The 19,421-nt window shown below is 32.0% G+C and overlaps 1 protein-coding gene across 2 annotated transcripts; it reads right to left on the bottom strand.

The window, feature by feature from the left end:
- Nucleotides 1–4,645: 4,645 nt before the first annotated feature.
- LOC138942244 (organic cation transporter protein-like) lies at nt 4,646–17,686 on the bottom strand. 2 transcript variants are annotated; one of them, XR_011448279.1, is made up of 9 exons: nt 16,790–17,686; nt 12,558–12,741; nt 11,318–11,576; nt 8,738–9,036; nt 8,521–8,633; nt 8,110–8,324; nt 7,496–7,844; nt 5,306–7,237; nt 4,646–4,877 (listed from the first exon to the last, which is right to left on the bottom strand). XR_011448279.1 is itself a non-coding variant. In XM_070312342.1 (8 exons), exons 1-8 carry the CDS (start codon nt 17,155–17,157, stop codon nt 7,054–7,056), a joined length of 1,971 nt encoding a protein of 656 aa, XP_070168443.1. In that variant the 5' UTR covers nt 17,158–17,686; the 3' UTR covers nt 4,897–7,053. The 2 variants fall into 2 exon arrangements, 1 of the variants encoding a protein (XP_070168443.1); XM_070312342.1 differs by lacking the exon at nt 4,646–4,877 and having other exon boundaries at nt 4,897–7,237.
- Between the last annotated feature and the right edge of the window lie 1,735 nt (nt 17,687–19,421).

Here is a 19,421-nt window from a genome sequence, read left to right as displayed (position 1 = left end):
AAAAGCGTCGCGATTTCGGCAAAAGCGTCGCGATTTCGGCTCGCTTTATCGCTTTAATAATCGTCATATTATTAATTTTATAAATCTAATGCGTCAATTCTTGTAGCGGAGATCATGTAGAATAATGTCTTTCTTGAATAATATCGATATCATTAACGGTAATCGAAATCAAAGCGAATAATGTATCTGACGCAAATAATTTCGGCAAAAGCGTCGCGATATCGGCTCGATTTATCGCTTTAATAATCGTAAGCTTATTAATTTTAAAATTCTAATGCATCAATCCTTGTAGCGGAGATCATATAGAACAATGTCTTTTTTGAATAATATCGATATCTTTAACGGTAATCGAAATCAAAGCGAATAATGTATCTGACCCAAATAATTTCGGCAAAAGCGTCGCGATTTCGGCTCGCTTTATCGCTTTAATAATCGTCATCTTATTAATTTTATAAATCTAATGCGTCAATTCTTGTAGCGGAGATCATGTAGAATAATGTCTTTCTTGAATAATATCGATATCATTAACGGTAGACGAGATGTAAGCGAAGAATATTTTAGACGTGAAGAACTCTCTATAATTTACCTATTTGCTACCTCTTTGTTACCTCTTTGCTTATCGTGTTATCCTGATACTTTTGCGGATTTTGAAGCATTAAATATTCCGCTTTCTATAAGTGACCTCTTTGCTACCTCTTTGCTCATCGTGTTATCCTGATACTTTTGCGGATTTTGAAGCATTAAATTTCTCGCTTTCTATAATTTAACTCTGTGCGACAGAGTTCTAATAAAATAAAACATTAACATAAATTATATACATACAATATACTCTCTCTTTCTCTATCTCTTTGGCATATAATATAATTATATATATATATATACACGTACGTGTATTAAATTTGAATAAAGTTTTATGATAAGGTTTAAAATAAAAAAGTCATAATTGTTAAAAAATAAATTATTAATTATTAAGAAAAAATTAATATTAATATAAAGACGCTATAACTTGAGTAATATAATATAAAAAAATGATTTTTTTATTAATTAATTTTATACATGTGACAAATAAATAAGAAATTATTGATTTCTATAAAAAATCATATTATAAATAAGTTAGAAGCAAATAAAGTAATTAAAGCAAAATTAATTAAATTTAAAACAATAAAAAATTTATTAAATAAATTTAAAAAAAAATAAAAATAAATATTATAATGTTAATAATTTTAATAATTAAAAATTTTATTATAAAATTATAAAAAATTAAAAAGATTTTAGTTAAATTTAAAATAATAAAGTTCCGAACGACGCGTTAATATCTTAAAAAATTACTGTGATTTACGAGATAGATTCATTAGACGCGAATGACCCAGGAAAAGACGTCGCGATTTTCGCCAGCTTAATTCCTTTAATAATCGTAAGCTTATTAATTTCAAAATTTTAATGCGTCAATCTTTGTAGCGGAGATCATGTAGAACAATGTCTTTCTTGAATAATATCGATATTTTTAACGGTAATCGAAATCAAAGCGAATAATGTATCTGATGCAAATGATTTCGGCAAAAGCGTCGCGATTTCACCTCGCTTTATCGCTTTAATAATCGTCATCTTATTAATTTTAAAAATCTAATGCGTCAATCCTTGTAGCGGAGAGCATGTAGAACAATGTCTTTCTTGAATAATATCGATATCTTTAACGGTAATCGAAATCAAAGCGAATAATGTATCTGACGCAAATGATTTCGGCAAAAGCGTCGCGATTTCGGCAAAAGCGTCGCGATTTCGGCTCGCTTTATCGCTTTAATAATCGTCATCTTATTAATTTAAAAATTCTAATGCGTCAATCCTTGTAGCGGAGAGCATGTAGAACAATGTCTTTCTTGAATAATATCGATATCTTTAACGGTAATCGAAATTAAAGCGAATAATGTATCTGACGCAAATGATTTCGGCAAAAGCGTCGCGATTTCGACTCGCTTTATCGCTTTAATAATCGTCATCTTATTAATTTTAAAAATCTAATGCGTCTATCCATGTAGCGGAGATCATATAGAACAATGTATTTCTTGTATAACATCGATATCTTTAACGGTAGACGAGATGTAAGCGAAGAATATGTTAGACGTGAAGAACTTTCTATAATTTACCTCTTCGTTACCTCTTTGCTTATCGTGTTATCCTGATACTTTTGCGGATTTTAAAGCATTAAATTTTCCGTTTTCTATATTATACCTCTTTGCTACCTCTTTGCTTATCGTGTTATCCGGATACTTTTGCGGATTTTAAAGCATTAAATTTCCCGTTTTCTATAATTTACCTCTGCTACCTCTTTGCTTATCGTGTTATCCTGATACTTTTTCGGATTTTAAAGCATTAAATTTCCCGTTTTCTATAAGTGACCTCTTTGCTACCTCTTTGCTCATCGTGTTATCCTGATACTTTTGCGGATTTTGAAGCATTAAATTTCCTGCTTTCTATAATTTAACTCTGTGCGACAGAGTTCTAATAAAATAAAACATTAACATAAATTATATACATACTATATACTCTCTCTTTCTCTATCTTTTTGGCATATAATATAATTATATATATATATATATATATATATATATATATATATATATATATATATACGTACGTGTATTAAATTTTAATTTATTAATTGTATTTCTCTAAGATTTTCTATTTGTCAAGTATGACCTGTAATTACTTTCTATACAGAATCTTATTATTCCTAACTAATTTTTGATACTATTACCAAGTGACTTATATCTTTATCATTTAATTAATTAATTATAAAATTGTTTTCTAATACTAATAAATTATTTTATAGTTTAAATAAAAATATTAAATTGCAAATTTAAAGATATTTTTTAAAAGATAATAAATTAAAATATAAGAATTATAAAATATATTATATATTAATCTTTGAAGGTTTAGAGTTTTTATTAACTTAAAATCTTAAAATAATTTAAATAAGTAAAATTATTAAAGATATAATTATTCTAAAATATGTTAATAATAGTAATTTTCTAAAATTAATAAAATTAAATTTAAAATAATAAATATTATTAAAAAGTTTAGATTTAAAAATAAATAAAAATATAGTTATATTTATTAAATTAATGTAAGTATACATTAAAATAAAAGAATTTTAGGGATTCTAGATAGATTAAGAGATAATATTAGGCATATTAAATTAAAATTAATATAGGAATAATTATTAAAAAAAAATTAGAGGATAGTTTAAAATGAGAAAAAATAAGGCAAGTAATAAATAAGATTAGCCTATAAATAAATATGTAAATTAATCATAATATATTTAAAAAAAAAATTAATATTAATATTCATCTGGTTTGGTTAATTGATGAGTATGTTAATAATATTCTAAAATTAAGTAAATTAATTATTTTAATGGTAGAGATATATGAAGATGAAAGAATTAAAAAATATATGAATAAATTATTTATTTTAATAATTGAAAATATATAAAATGGAGTAATTTTTTGAATAGTTAATAAGATAAACAATGTATTTAAGGCATAGTTAAAGATATTATAGGTATTCATAAATGAAAAGGGGGAATTCTTAATTTTAATATTATATGTGTGCAGATTCTTTGCATATTTGAAAAGATATATTTGTTTCAATAAATTTTTAAAATAAATCTACAATTTCAAAACCAAATTTTATCGTCCAAAATATTGAAATTTATTTATGTGGAACATGTAGTCGAATTACAGTATATTCAACTTGCATTCCTACAGGTTGATTCTTTTTATCTTGAGTTTTCATTATTGTGCTTAAATTTAACAATATACATATTTGCATATGTTAATATATATTATTATGCTAATATGTCTTTTGAATTAAAATTATACATAATCTAAGTTACGATTTTTAATAAAAATGTAATATACCTATTGATATAAGTTGTGTTATTTATATCTTGTTGTAATGCACAATATAGTTTAATCTTACATAAATTCTGAAAAGTTCTAACTTTTTAAAAAACTTTGTATCTCCAATGACATTGTGATAGTTGAATTATGAGTGGACGAGATCCGATCTTTCATTACATTAAAAAATTACGTTGTGCATGTGTATTGCTTTATTACTTTCATTCAATTGCGATCTGTGCAAAAAAAAACCATCCATGATAATTTCTATAGATCGCCCATAATTGTTTGTTTGATCACAAAAGATAAATACTAATACAATTGCCTGTTTTATCTGTCTGTGGCGTCAATTTTTATTAGAAGACTTTAATTAAAAATTTTATATTCATAATTGTAAACATACACACAATTTATTATTTTATCGTAAAGCATCTTTGAAATTATACTTTAAACTAAACTTTGCTTATAATATAAATAAGATTAATTTTTTTTCTGCAACATACAGTTGTGTTTTAACATTGCCATTTGAATTGCTATTTTACTTTATGTGTGTATGAACGTGCAAATAAAAATAGTTTATATAATATAAAATATTCTAAATTGAATTATGCAATTATTTGAAATAGGGGATTAACATTAATCACAAAACGTAGCATGAAAATTTATTAATATGAGATATATATTTTGATATATATAATAATAAAATAACATAACAGCATAATTCTAATAGCAAAAATATTACTTGATGAAATTTTTCTCACAATATCATATACAACATTATTACCATAAAAGCTCACAATAATTGAGAATTCTGCAGAATATATCATACCATAATCACTTACACATAATTTTTTTATGCCATATTTTATTTTAAGTGCATTTTAATCTTAAATATTATAGCCCAAATATTAAAGCAAGTTCCTTAGAGATTCTCTCAAATATACTCTCTATTGTAGAAAGCATTATGTCCATTAGATCCCTCTAAAATGCAAGAAAGTAAATAAAATTTAATTTTTACTTTATTTCTATATAAAAATATAACCAAAATATATGAAAGATATTGTGGTTATACAATATATTCTTTATTATTAACATATTAACAATAAGTATTACACAATTTTTTACGTAAGAATTTTCTTATTTAAAAAATAAAAAACTTACTATTAGCATTTGATATTATTTTTACGAATTATTTTATATACACACAATAATACAGTTTTCGCATATATATATATATATATATATAATTTTTAACAAAAACATTAAAAAATATGTAATACTATTTGTTTCATGATATTATGTGAAGAGAGAAGAAGAGAACATTATTAATTAAATGTACAGTATACATATAAATATAAATTAATAATTATAAAAAACCAAAAATTATATATTATATAATAATTTTATACCTTAGATCGTGAGAGAGAGAGCGGACAGAATTTGCTTCAACTATTGGATCAGCTATTGCAAACGATAAGCCGCCTCGAATGACGCCGATGATATGACTATTACCCAGACATGTTATTGCAAATATATATATATATATATATATATATATATATATATATATGATAATAATGATTATCTCAAAGTTCAATTCAATGTCGCGAAAGTTAGATAGGCGTGAAAGGATCGTGCGTTTCTTCGGTTCTCTATCTTTCTAAGTTTTTTCGGACGTCGAACGGTAATAAATCACTGATGACAGAGTAATTTTGTCGAAGTGGTAAAAAAAAATCCTGGATTAATAAACCATCGGTCGATCACGATTCAGTGATACTCAGTATTCAATGATAAGATAATTAAATGATTTAGATGCGGCAATAAACTATTTATTGATCTCATAAAAATGATCTCAATAGCGACGAATATATCAACTCGAGAAACATACGAGTAACACAACAGAAACACAACAGTAAATCATGCACTGTAATTTTTCCATCTGCAATTATATAATTGAAAAGCTGTCGATAGCTTTTACCATTTATTGATATTCGCACCTTTATCAAAGAGCTTTTGTCAATACGTTTTTATTCAAAAACTATCGTACCGGTAATTATCTTAATTAATTAGACCGAAGTTAGTTGACGTTTATTAACACAGATTAACGAGATACAAATTAATTTTTAATAATCTCTTAGCTTATTTACATTATGAAATATTATATGTACATAAATCGAGTTTTCTCTGAATTTTAGCGAAAAATATTTTCAACCGAACACGTTTCTGATTACAAGCTGAAACGTTGACGCTGTATCTTATCATAACAAAGTTGTTGCTCGAAAATTTGTCATTCGGGATGCGGAATCTTCAATCGTATTCACATCGCATCACTCGAAATAGTTCAAAAATTTGATTTGCATTACAATATCATATTGCATGTGAGCAATAGCGACAAGATGCACGTGCGGCAACGTGATGAATGTAAAATACATGGAAGAAATTTTACACGATCTCAAGTAGTTGCCTTTCATCTGTCTCTCATCTACTTTTCGATGCGATTACATTCCTCGAGATCGGACATCTGAAAATACATCTTTTCTCGAAAGATGTATTTTGGAAAAGGAGCGTATATGCGATTCATTTTTAAACTTAGCTGCATCTTAATTTCCTATTACTATAACTATGTGAAAGAAATATATATTGCAATAAAAAAATCGTAAAATTACATTAATACTGCCTATATGGCTGTCCGTATAATCCCTATCTATTTTCTCGAAATTTCAATTAAATTTCAGAGATGTCATACATATAAGATTAAAAATATAGTGAGGAAAATTGAAAAGATCCTTTGATATAAAATCACAGTAGCAATATATGTAGAACGGCCGATCAGAGCTTAATTTAATCAAGTTCTAATTGACATTTCTACTTTTCTCTACTTCTGCTAATACATACTATTAATTGCATAATTCCCCTCTCCCTTTCTCCTCATTAAGTAAGAGTATGCTGGAAGAAAGCACGCACAATATTCTCTCTCTCTATTTTTTTTTGCCGATTTAAAGCTATATCATTGCAGGTTTATTACAAATGTATGTAAGTGTGCGCGTCAAATATAATTTGATTTTGATAGCTCCGATATATCACATGACGTCGAAGGAAGGAACGACGATGGAAAGAAGGAATATTTCCAAAATCAGAATCCCATCCTTTGGGACATTCATTTGCTCTCCGCTTCCGTGGCCGCGTTTACGCTCTTCCGGGATCTTATGCTCGATCTTTGTATCATGCTGCTCCTCAGGGTTTCGCCGCGGATGGACACTCTCATCGAACTTCGTAGACTGCTGCCCTCGAATGACCGGAAAATTGATACCGGCGGTACTTCCACGTCTGCAGGTTTTCTCCTTAAAAAAAAAACATATAACTATGATACCTCTTTCGGAGGAAAATCTATCTACTGCTATTACTACTTTTCAATAGTGATATCGAAGTTGACATTTAATTGAAAGGAAGGAGTAGAAAAATACATCAAATTTGAAATGAAAGATGTAAAAGAGAGATTGGAGAAGAAATTTTTTTTTTCGAAGTATAACGGAAATAATATTTTTTACACACATGTGTATTTAATTGAATAATATGAAAAAGTTAATTTTGACATTTACTTGGAGAGAAACGGCATATCCCACATCTTTTGATCTCTTCCGAAATCCTCGCCATCCTGTAAGGTCTGTGGCAGATCTTTATCCAACGTCTCCGGTAATAGGAGCGTTAGGAGACCACCCAGGATGCCCATGATACCCAAAACCAATAGTGGCAGAACGGGCGAGACAATGTCCAAGTAAACGACAAAGGGTGCGAGGATGCTAGCGACGTATCCCATTATATGGATCAAGGCAACCCCTTGCGCCCTTACAACTGTTGGCAATACTTCAGCTGCGTATTGAAGACCGATGTTATACGAGATGTTGACCCAGAATCTACCAACGATCGCCAGGGTGGCCGAATAAATATCTGAAACGTTCAATTAAAGCAAAAGAAACTGTATAAATGTGTGATTGTAATATAATAATCTGAAAAAAAAACGCGTGAATGTAAATGTAATTTTGTATACAGTTACAATAATATTATGATTTTATAATTTCTATAATTATATTAATTCTTGAAACCCCAGAGGAAAGAGAGTTTCTAATTAAATAATATAATACATAACTTAAATAATATATAACTATAATGTATACATTAGAAAGAAAGAAGAGTTAATGTATCCTGCACTCACTGTTTGAAACCGCGCTCGCCCAAATGCTGAAAATTCCAGAAATTACCATGGTACCGCAGGCCAACCATCGCCTACCCCATCGATCCAGAACAAGGGTGAGGAATGTGTCCGCGGGTAGTTCGGTAAATGCCGCGATGGTAAACGTCATAAAGACATCGAGTCCGAGATTATTTACGTTTCTAACATGACCATCGAATACCAACGATATCGCCATCCTGCGTTATAAAATATATAGGTAAAATACAGGCTTATTTTTTATCGAGTATCTATTATATTTTATTCGACATACATTATTCTACAAGTATCAAATTTTCTATTAGACACGCAAAGAGCGTTTATAATCGCATAGCGCATCTAACTTTGATATGAATTTTATTTTAGAAATTGAAGAAATCCATCGATAATACTCACCAGATGAGAATTAGAAGGATCGTAATATTTCGCAAACGAGGACTCTTAAATAGATCCACTACAGAATAAGTTTTGTCCGCTTCCTGTTCCTTGCACACTCTGGCGCAAGTTTCCTATTATGTACATTGAGGCATATCGTGAATTTTTATCAATAAATTCGATACAACAAGCTTTCTCCGAACGCGAGAAAAAGTGACGAGAGACATGCGATTCTTACACGGAATTGCTGATAGACGTTGTCTGGCACTTTCGTGCCGTTCATGCGTTCGAATTTACCCAGGATCTCGATGGCTTTCTCCACTTGACCTTGGCTGACAAGCCACCTCGCGCTCTCTGGCACCAACCAAGGTGCCGCTACTGCCAGAACTAGAGGGACGGATATAGCGATGCAGGTCATTCTCCAGTTGGCCAGAAAATACGCAATCCATGGTAAGATGCAGGCAGCGAAAGTGAAGAAGAGAGCTATCGACATGTTCGCCACAAAGGTACGCCATTTTGGTCCTACATATTCCAGCACTAAAAAAACACACAGTTCTAAATATCGATATTTGCCAAGCATTAATATTGATTTAAGTCTAAAAGTTTAGTCAAGAACGATAACAACGTCACGCAAAAATTTAATTGTCGCGTTAAATTAATCATATAATAATAATTGTCATTTTATATATATATATATATATGATATCTCTCTCTCTCTCTCTCTCTCTACATATATATATATATATATATATATATGACATAATAATTTATATATTTCAACTGATAATGTTACGTGAATCACGTTTCCGGTAATCGATTTCGCTTTAAAGTCCTAAAATAGACTTGACCAAACTATGAATGTCACTAGCATCCTTCGCCCTTTGCGCAAAATATCCGGAACAAAAATTGGAAAACACGGTGAAATTTCCTTATAATTTAAATAATATCTAGTTATTAGCGCGGGATGTCTAATAGCTGGCGTAAACATTGGTAGCCTAATATATCTCTTTTATCATCCTTATTATAATAATAACCGACAATAAAACAGCGATATATCGCTTCCTGTTTATTAGAAAGATAGCGCGTTACATCGCTGACAGTATTATCGTAATTAGATCGACTAGGACTGGTTATTTTTCTAATACGCTACCTTCCGCAGATCGTCCATCTGTGAAGCGTAAAATTATCGGTGAACCGATCTAGGCATATTTAACCAAGGCTACGAGACAGTATAAACAAATTTTAAATTTTAAAATGCGCTAGTTGCATTTGTGAATAATTTTATAAGTTTACACGCTACGCGCATGAGTATATATCTCTGATTTTTAATCTTTTTCCACAAGTATCTCGTAACAGTTAAAAAACATATCTTTTTTTTTTTTTTTTTTTTTTTTTTTTTTTTTTTTATATATATAAACGAATAGTCATAAGATATAAAGATGCGATGTCGATCAGTGATTACGGGATTATCGAAGATAATATCGCCCGAGAGATATCCTGAGACTCGATGTAATGTCAGCGAACGTGAGCAATCAAACGATCCTTTCACGTGCCGCGGGCGATCCTTTAATTTAATAACATACCTCCGATATTGGCAATGCTTCTACCTTTCGATTGCGAAATCGGCGAAACGGAACTGACAGAAGGCGCGAGCGCGATAACCGTGACCACCGTGAGTCAAACCCTGGACGAGCTTGACCTGGAAGCTGAATCAGGCGTTTGGAAGTGGCCGCGACTCTCGATAGTCGAAAATTTAAGATTAGAATCAACAATCGCGCCCGCACTTGATTGCCGATTCATCGCCAAGGCCAAGTGAAAATTATCTTATATCTTTCTTTAGAGATGCAATATGTGTATACAGATCTGCAGTGTACGAATCAAAGTATGAATTTTTCAATTCTCTTACGATAACGTGGGAGACCGCATCAAAATTTAATCAATTTAATTACGATTGTGTTGAAATAACGGCGATTATCGCGTTTATGAATTATGGACTTGTGATGGGGTTAAGGTTGATGTAACGGTTTGGTAAATACGTGAGGAAAATATGTCTCTATCGCGGCATTGTTCTTACGTTTAAAATTGGAATATGGGAAATATTCGTCTTAAATAGGAACGCGCAGAGTTTCTACTATATATATATATATATATTTTTTTTTTTATAATTCTTGATTTAATAATAAGCGCGATAGAACAGAGAGAAATATGATTCTAAAATCGATCTAATCGATTTTGAACTCTGTTCGATAACAACCGAATATTGTTATGTTTAAGATTATAGGTTTCAAGTAGTGCGATCGATTAATAAAATATTGCGAACAAATCATAATTTATCTTTTGTCACTTCTTTACGTCTATCTTCTCTAATTAATATACATATTCAAACAAAACGCAAACGTAAAAATAAGGGAAATCGAATCTTCGCGTACGTAGCTCGAATTAATATTACTCAAACATTCTTGACGAGGTCATTATCATTGCCGTAATTCTAAAGCCATAATTAATGACGCGAAGCGTCGTCGTCGCGATTTTCATTAATTAATTCATTACCATTTTAAACGCATACGTATTGCCGCGAGACACATCAGACATTCACGACAAACTTGTGTGTCTTCGAGACAATAAATTGCATACAGAAGACATCATTTATCGCTAATAAAAAAAGCCTTTGTAATTAAAGGCAAATTACATGCAAATCGAAGTAGACAAAAAGTGACTTCACGAGAAAGATTACGAGAAATCTTTTCTAAAGATCCTTTCTAAAAAATTCGAGTCCACGAAGAATCTGGCCACGCGTGAATATGCATATCATATATACCTAATATGTACATCATGGTGAAGCAATTATCGAAGGCGAAGCCGACGAAAAACCGGCACAGCGCGAATTTCCAAAAACTGTCGGCCAGCACGGTCGCGACTCCTGCTAGAAATCCGGTGACGTTGGCACCTACCAGTGCCGGTATTCTGCCATATCTATCAGCGATCCATCCGAATAAAAGGCCACCAAAGATCGCGCCGACGAAGAAGACGCTCTGGGCGGCTGTAGGCAGCGCGCTGTGTTCGCACACCCATCCTAGCTGCAAGATCGAATAATTCATTTCTCGAGAATTGACAGAATACTCTCTCTCTCTCTCTCTCTCTCTCTATATATATATATATATATATATATATATATATGTGTGTCTCTCGTTACAGGTTTTGCAAATTTTCGAGAGCTTATTCTTAAAATTAGACTGTAATCTAATTTTCTATAAAAAAGCAAGAGTGAACAGTCCTTTTAGAATCTATTTGACGATTTTAAATGATTAAACGGATTCGATAAATGTGAAAGAATTGCTTCATTATATTAGAATTTCTTAGAATGTATCTCTTAGAATCTTTTTTATATATTCTTTAAAATTTCTTCTCGAGATCTTTTTATGAATTTAATTCGTTTTGTAGCGCGTTCGCAAGTTTTTAATAGCAACGTATTATAATGTAACATGATAATATACAGAGTGTCGCTAAATCATCGGATATCCTTTTGACAACCAATTTTTTTGATCAATTTGAAGATGAATTTTTCTTAGCGAAAAGAAACGCTTTTTGCAAACAATATTTTGTGGAGTTGAAAGATTAACAAATCTTAATTCTTCAGTTAATTTCGGATAGAATTTACTTTAATAGAATTTTATATTTTGAGGCTTACTGTTAGTTACAAAAATATATGATAGAAAAAATTGCAAAAAATGATCTTTGGAAAAATCGATTTCACATTAATCAATTTAATCTACTATTAAATTCTGAAAACTTCCGAATGTGTAAACTCTGTATAGTTACATAGCATTCTTTCGGCTGATTTTCGCAGATGCTTATTTATTACATCTTGGTCGGATTTACTATAATTTATTGTCGATCGTTACCTGCCTACAATTTGCTTCACCTCGAAATATGTTCCAATAATGTCGCGAATGCACTTAATGAAAAGATCGAGGAAGAGAAACGTCGCTCCTTATCGGTGATCCTTCCTGAGTTATGAATCTCAGTTTTTCATGATCCGTTATCCTTTTCATCCTTACCTCAGTCGCCACGGTCTCGTAGGGTATGTCGGTAAAATTGAACTCCCAACCGTGCGAACAACCCCTCGTCGGCCAGCTCGGATCTGCGTCTTTGATCCCGTTTAAGATTATCTCTGTATAATTCACATCGTACATGGTGCACTTGGAATAACCATCCCCGTCAACTGGTATCGCCAATGCAATTCTGAAAAAATGGATGAAAAAAATTAGAACAAAATGAAGTTAAAGTAATCAGATCATGATAAGACAATCGATATAATAAGAAAAGTTCCAGCGAAATGTCAAACGTTGATCGAGCGAATAAATGTCAAGCTTTACAGATGGAAGTATCTTGACAGGAACTTGAGAACGATGCCGGCAATAAAGGAGGTGTATAAAGGTCTCTAATTATCGGTGCGTCCGCACCTTCGTTTAATAACGCACGCAATCTGACTTTTACGCGAGACTTACACAAACGAATGAACGCATTCGACATTGATTGCAACGGGCGTACGATATTTTTCATCCTTGATACGTTTGCACGAGAGCGTCTCCACTCACGAGTCCAGTAACTAACTGCGCAAGAATACTGAAGTTATAGACCATAAATTAAAAGACATGTACGTGTAGAAATGTACGTCTCTTATCGAGACAAAAAATCGTCATAAAGCCGTATCTTTCAATATATACTATCCGAAAAGACTTGTAATAATTTCAAATTCATAAACCAATGATAAAAATGTCGTAGTGTGATTTCTTTTATAAAAGAAATTTCTTTTATATACAATACATATATACACGAACACAAGGTATTCCCGACAATTTTTGAATTTGTGAATTCTTGTGTAATTTAGAGTCTGTTCTAGCTTAAAAGAAGCGCTTTACGAGATACAGATATTAGATTGGAAGGAAAGTAACTTCGTTGTTACTTTTTTTAATTAATTAATTTATTTATTTGCTTCTAATAAAATACACTAAAGTCCTCTATTGAGAATACGACATTACTTTTCTTCCAATCTATTAATCTTTCAATTACAAATGATAATAAAAACACCCGTCACTTTTCTTGCGAAGCAAGCTTCAAGGATGTAAAAATGTAAAGCTGCAGATATATTCTTCATTTATCTTTGAATGAAAATCTTTTTAATCAAATTTAGAAATATAAGCTTAATCATTAAGCTTATTATTTTATATTATAAATTAGAAAATAGCGGAAGAAGATGACGCTCAATTAAAGTTTTGTTCGCAAGAATTTTCCCTTTAAAAGTTTATAGATAAAACTTGGAGGATTTGAGAAACACGAATATCGCGAAATATTCCATATAATCAAATATCGCGGAAGCGTTGCATTTCACGCCCAAAATGACTACAACTACACTGTCAAATAACTTTTGCAAATTCTATCATATGTTTCAATGATGCTTATTACACATAAATGGAAATATGCATCGCAGGGACATCCTACATGTTGTATAAAATACGCATCTCTTGTCTCTCACGTGTAATCAGCGTGGCTTTGGCCACGATTATGTCGAAAGGTTTACACAGATATTTCTCGCGTTCACGCTCTCATTGCTTACACGAAGGTTTCGAGCAAATTCATCACGCATTATCTACGTATCGGGCAGCCGGACGCGCCATACATCGTGAAAAGAAAATGTATATTTGTCTTATTGATTTTCAATTCTCTCTAATGATTAGCGACATTTGCAACAAACATCGAAGACGTCGTAAAATATAAGAAAGCATAACGATGGAAAAGTTTGACGAGCGACACATAAGACTCTATTGTCAATAAGACACAATTCATAAAAGAAAATAGTTATTTTTGGAATTAGAACTTTGAATCATTAACTGTGATTTGCATAACTTATGGTAATAGTTTATAATTGAATAACTTATTATATTTTCATTTTATTTATTATATATTCATTACATATTCATTATATATCCGTTATATATATTTATTATGTATTTTCTTTACTAATTTTTTCCAGAAAAAAAATACTCGCGCGATTGTTATAAGAATTATTTTTCCATTTTATGTAAACATCACACTTTACGTTAATACAAATATATTATAACAATGAATTGACTAGTTATGCAAATTAGCGGGTAAAGCATCGTACGTATTGACTGTTTTGTTAAGAGAACGATCGAGAGACATCGTTACAATATATTATCACACAACATTTATATATTTCTTACAAGTTTCTTTTTCTGCAAAAATAATGCCTTCGGTCATTTATCTCGTTATAATTACGTTCTGACGTCAAAGGACTACTAAATCACATGTAGGTTTTATTGTAACACGTGAGATTCTCATCATGCAATCGAATTATAACTGTGAAGGTCTTTTCGCGTACATGTCACGTTGTTTTCACACTTTCCCCGGCTGAATGTAAATGCTAATATCTCGCGCGCATTGCAGTTTCCATACGATCGCGAAAGATGAAAAGAAAAAAATGCTCACGTTGACGACGACGCGATTGCAAGAGAGATCGACGATAATGCCGAGAATAGCATTACACGTGTATTGTATTGTTTAATTCAGTGCATGCCACGATCTGCACATTTCGGCCGATTTCCGAGAATCAACGCCTATCGCGCCCCCCTTCCCCCTTGCGTCTTGAGATCCTCAACTAGCAACCGTAACCAAGCGCGCGGCGCTCTGCCTCAGGTACGATGCATCTGTACCGCGAAGCGGTTCCGTACCCCCTTACTGCCAAATATCAATGTTTTAAACGCGATCTTTTTAAAATTTTTTTAAATAATTAATTAAAGAACAAAGTTTCAATACTCGATTATTAATTACATTTACGATATAATAATTCTAAAAATATTACATTATTCTAATTTATATAATGACATCATATACTGGGGATATCCAACAGTCTATAACTTAAATAATATTGTTCATAAGTACAATATTTCGTGCTTTTAATAAAAGCATCTTTTATAAAACTTTAAATTTACAATTATTTATTAATTTATATATCGGAAAGAATTTCCGCGCGCGACATTTAAGAAATTTAATCTATCCAATATAATTTAATAATATTTTAGAATTATTATATCGTAAATGTAATTAATAATCGAGTATTGAAACTTTATTCTTGAATTAATTATTTAAAAAAATTCTAAAGAGATCGCGTTTAAAACTGATATTTGGCAGTAAGGGGGTACGGAACCGCTTCGCAGTACAGATGCACCGTACCTGAGGCAGAGCGCCGCGCGCTTGGTTACGGTTGGCTAGTTGAGGATCTCAAGACGTAAGGGGGGCGCGATAGACGTTGATTCTCGGAAATCGGCCGAAATGTGCAGATCGTGGCATGCACTGGTTTAATTTATATATATTTAAAAAACACGAGAAAGAGCGCGAAAGCGGGTCTGTTTATTCCAAGTATAATCTATCGTTAGGAGCTCTTTTACAAGCTATTATCACACTTATATTTTTTTATGTATTATATATCGTTTCGATCAAATTTACATATCCTGTAGCGATTATTACAAACAAGTTATATAAACATGAATATCGCATAAATATAAATAGCGCTCCTTGTTTTTGCGACATTTTCCGTTTGTTTTGAACTTACAAGTATCTTTATATAATTAGTTTTTTTATAAAAAAAAAAAGTTTCTAATCTTAAAGAGAAAAAAATTTTTTAAATGACAAGATTGAATGCCAATTATAATAAATAATTTACATACATTGTCACACTTTTGACAATGTACGTAAATTATTTATTATGATTCTTGTCATTTAAAAAATTGTTTTCTCTTTAATTATAAAGTTTCTTCAATCTTTCGAAGTACAATAGATCGTTATCGTGGACCACCGTCTTATCGCGGATAATTAAAAAAATTGCGAGCAAATATAACTAACAGACTGGAATACAATCTCTCAAAATCTTTTAAAGTTTTTTCTTTCTAATCCTCCTAATATCCATTATAAGCGGTATACGAAACTCGCACAGATTATCACTACGTTGCAAGTCAAAACGTCAAAGTAAACAATAAACGAACGATTCTTTACTTAATGTCTTATCATGTTTCAAATATGCTTCTTAAAAAAAAAAAAAAAAAAAAAGATAAGTGAGGAGAGAGAATATTTTGATTGTGAAATACATACTACATGTAACTGTCACTATATGCATATTTTAAGAAAATTTTTCTTCCTCTAGAAATAATTTATGTATGGCTTCTCGTCTTCGCGGAGAAACTCAACGATGGAAAATATTTTCATATCTTACCTCTCCTCAATCGGGAGGTTTTTCAATTCGGGCACGCGACACCAGTGTTTCTCCGGCACAAGGGTGATAAATATCTGCGAGAAGTACACCCAGGCGACGAAGAAGGCAAATGGTATCATCAGTACGAACAGAATCCTCTGATAGGTACCGAATTCGCCGACATGAGGCAGAAGATCGTCGAAGTCTAGGTCCTTGGGCTGCTCCGGATCGTCCTCCTGGTCGCCGCTTTTGCTTCCATTCTTCGCGGCCAGAAATCCGGTCTCGGACGAGGCCGAGGCCGACAGATCGGACTCAGGACTCGTGTCCTTGGAGGATAGATCCCCGAGGACTCTGCCGTTGGTCGCGGAGAGTTTCTCCTGTGGCGGCATATCGCCGTCCGTCGAGATCTCCGATGCTCCCCGCGAGAAGAGAGGAGGCAATACTTTCTTCACGCGGCGAACGCTGCGATGATTTGACTCCAGCTTTCAGGGATGCTACACCGCGATCTCGAGATCAAGATGACGCTCGGTTCGAGCGCGATCTCGGCTTATTTAAAGGCGCGCTCCTCTCCAGCTTCCGCTCGACGATGACGACGGCGGTGTGCACTCTCGCAGAGAATCTCTTACGTTCCATAAAACATGTTGAAGTTCCCTATCACCGCGTGACGAAACGAATCGTTATCGTCTCGCGCGCTATTTCTTCGAGCACTCGCCGCGATAATTGAACCGGCAAGGCTGATCGGCTGAATAAACGGTCGAATAATCAGTCTTATTTAAGCGGCCGCATCAGACATCGTGGGAGTATATCGCGCGGCGAAGGCTCGGAGGAATATATCGAGGCTAATCCGAGGAAAAGAAAAAAAAAGCGGGCTAATCCTGAGACGAGAGACAACGACTGGAACTATTCGTTGCGTTCGTAGCTAGCTATATAGGCATCGATCGTAGGGTATATCCCCTCTTTCTCTCTCTCTCTCTCCCTGTCTCTTTGCTGCTACTACATAACACAATTCAATGTTCTCCAAGTGGCATTGAACGCGCCACGGATCACATCGATCGCCCTCGTCCACTGGCCATCGTTGCTCGAACTGGCGTTGGCCTCTTCTTTTTTCTAGCGACGCGCACATCCTATACAGCGCAGACACCCAGTGGATATATTTGGATATCGATCGGATATCCAAGTCCACTAACACGTACGATATTAATTTAGAAAACTTTTAAAACATTTTACCCATCCATTGAAATTATATAACATGTTATAATAATTCCTTTTTATTATTATGAGACCGTATCTAAGATAATTCCAGTTTAAACACTCACGAGAGAAACGTGTAAAGAGAAAGAGAGATAATATAATACATAATATATATATATATAAAAAAAAAAGTCTGCAACATCTATATGCATAGAGAGATACACAATGTAATGAAACAATTTATAAAACAGTAACAATTATAAACATTGAATGTGCGCGGAAAAAGATTGTAAAAATCATGTTTAAAAATTGAGAAAGAAGATACTCCATTAGAGTGTGTCGCAGATAAAAAAATTCCGATTTTTAATAATAATTTGCAAAGAAGATTTTAATTAGATTTTTCGTTAAAGAAATTTATTTTAAGACGCAAACATCTTTTACTTCTTTATTATTCTTCTCTGGCACTTGATAAAAGAATATATAGAGGAATTCAAATTTGCATAAAAGCGAGGCTTTAAAAGAACAACATGATTTTTATACAAATATATGCATTACATATATTGTTTAAATCACTTTAATTAATACAAGTTTGCAAAATTTCATTATAAGGATACGATTAATAGTGCACAATCGCTATCTGACTCACTAGTCTATAACTGATTTACTTAACAAAAAGATATAATTCCAGAAAGTTATTGTGTGTGTATAAAATATGTGTGCGTATACGCACGCCTGCAATTATAAATCACTTGACCTAGTGATTCAGATAGCATTTACGCTATTATATTGCCGCGAGGTTTCTCTTACTTATACTTATCAATGTTTATCTGATCGAGTCAGGACTATAGAGTATATACGATTAGTGTATATTTCAATATATTTTTATAAGACTGCAAAAGAGCGTATATCTTATTGTTCGCTCTCTAATCAACGGCAAACGAAGAAATACAAAATGATCTTATCTACGCAATTGTCGCGATATCTTTCGAGAGCACCGTCAAGATTACGAACAATGTTGTTTATCACGAAATCGTAATTGTCCGTAATTAAATAGTGGTAATCGTTAATATACGATTGTCTGTCGTGATATGACAGATAAACTGTCATCAACGATTACGCGAAATATCCTGTCATGGAACTTTTGATACTATTATCTCTTTGCTCTTATAATCATAACTTATGGCAATACATCAAAATTTTATACTATAGAGCTATATATTTGTCGATATAACTTAATTATTCAATATTCCAAGTGATTTATCGTGTAATGTTACAATAAATTAAAAAGTTGATTGAAAAACTATTAATAATATGTTCAGCAGCACTGAAAACTATATATCAGTAATATTTTTCGACAAGATATACACACAAATATATATATAAAATTTACCACAATTGTGATCAGGAATAATAATTGACAATTAAAATAAAATTTACTCTATAGTAAATAAACTCATTGATA

This window comes from Polyergus mexicanus, unplaced genomic scaffold (assembly GCF_030449975.1).
Source record: "Polyergus mexicanus isolate NDT 795.1 unplaced genomic scaffold, iyPolMexi1.0 SCAF_22, whole genome shotgun sequence".
Taxonomy (NCBI): Eukaryota; Metazoa; Arthropoda; class Insecta; order Hymenoptera; family Formicidae; genus Polyergus; species Polyergus mexicanus.
This window is presented reverse-complemented; position numbering and strand designations above follow the sequence as displayed.

Bases quoted from the DNA above. Each gene is read 5' to 3' on its own strand.
- LOC138942244 (XM_070312342.1), bottom strand. From the start codon at position 17,157: ATGCCGCCACAGGAGAAACTCTCCGCGACCAACGGCAGAGTCCTCGGG. The intron at 8,325-8,520 runs GTGAGTATTATC...TTTATAACGCAG, and splicing joins ATCCTTCTAATTCTCATCTG to GATGGCGATATCGTTGGTAT. The intron at 7,238-7,495 runs GTAAATGTCAAA...TTTTTTTTTAAG, and splicing joins GATATGCCGTTTCTCTCCAA to GAGAAAACCTGCAGACGTGG.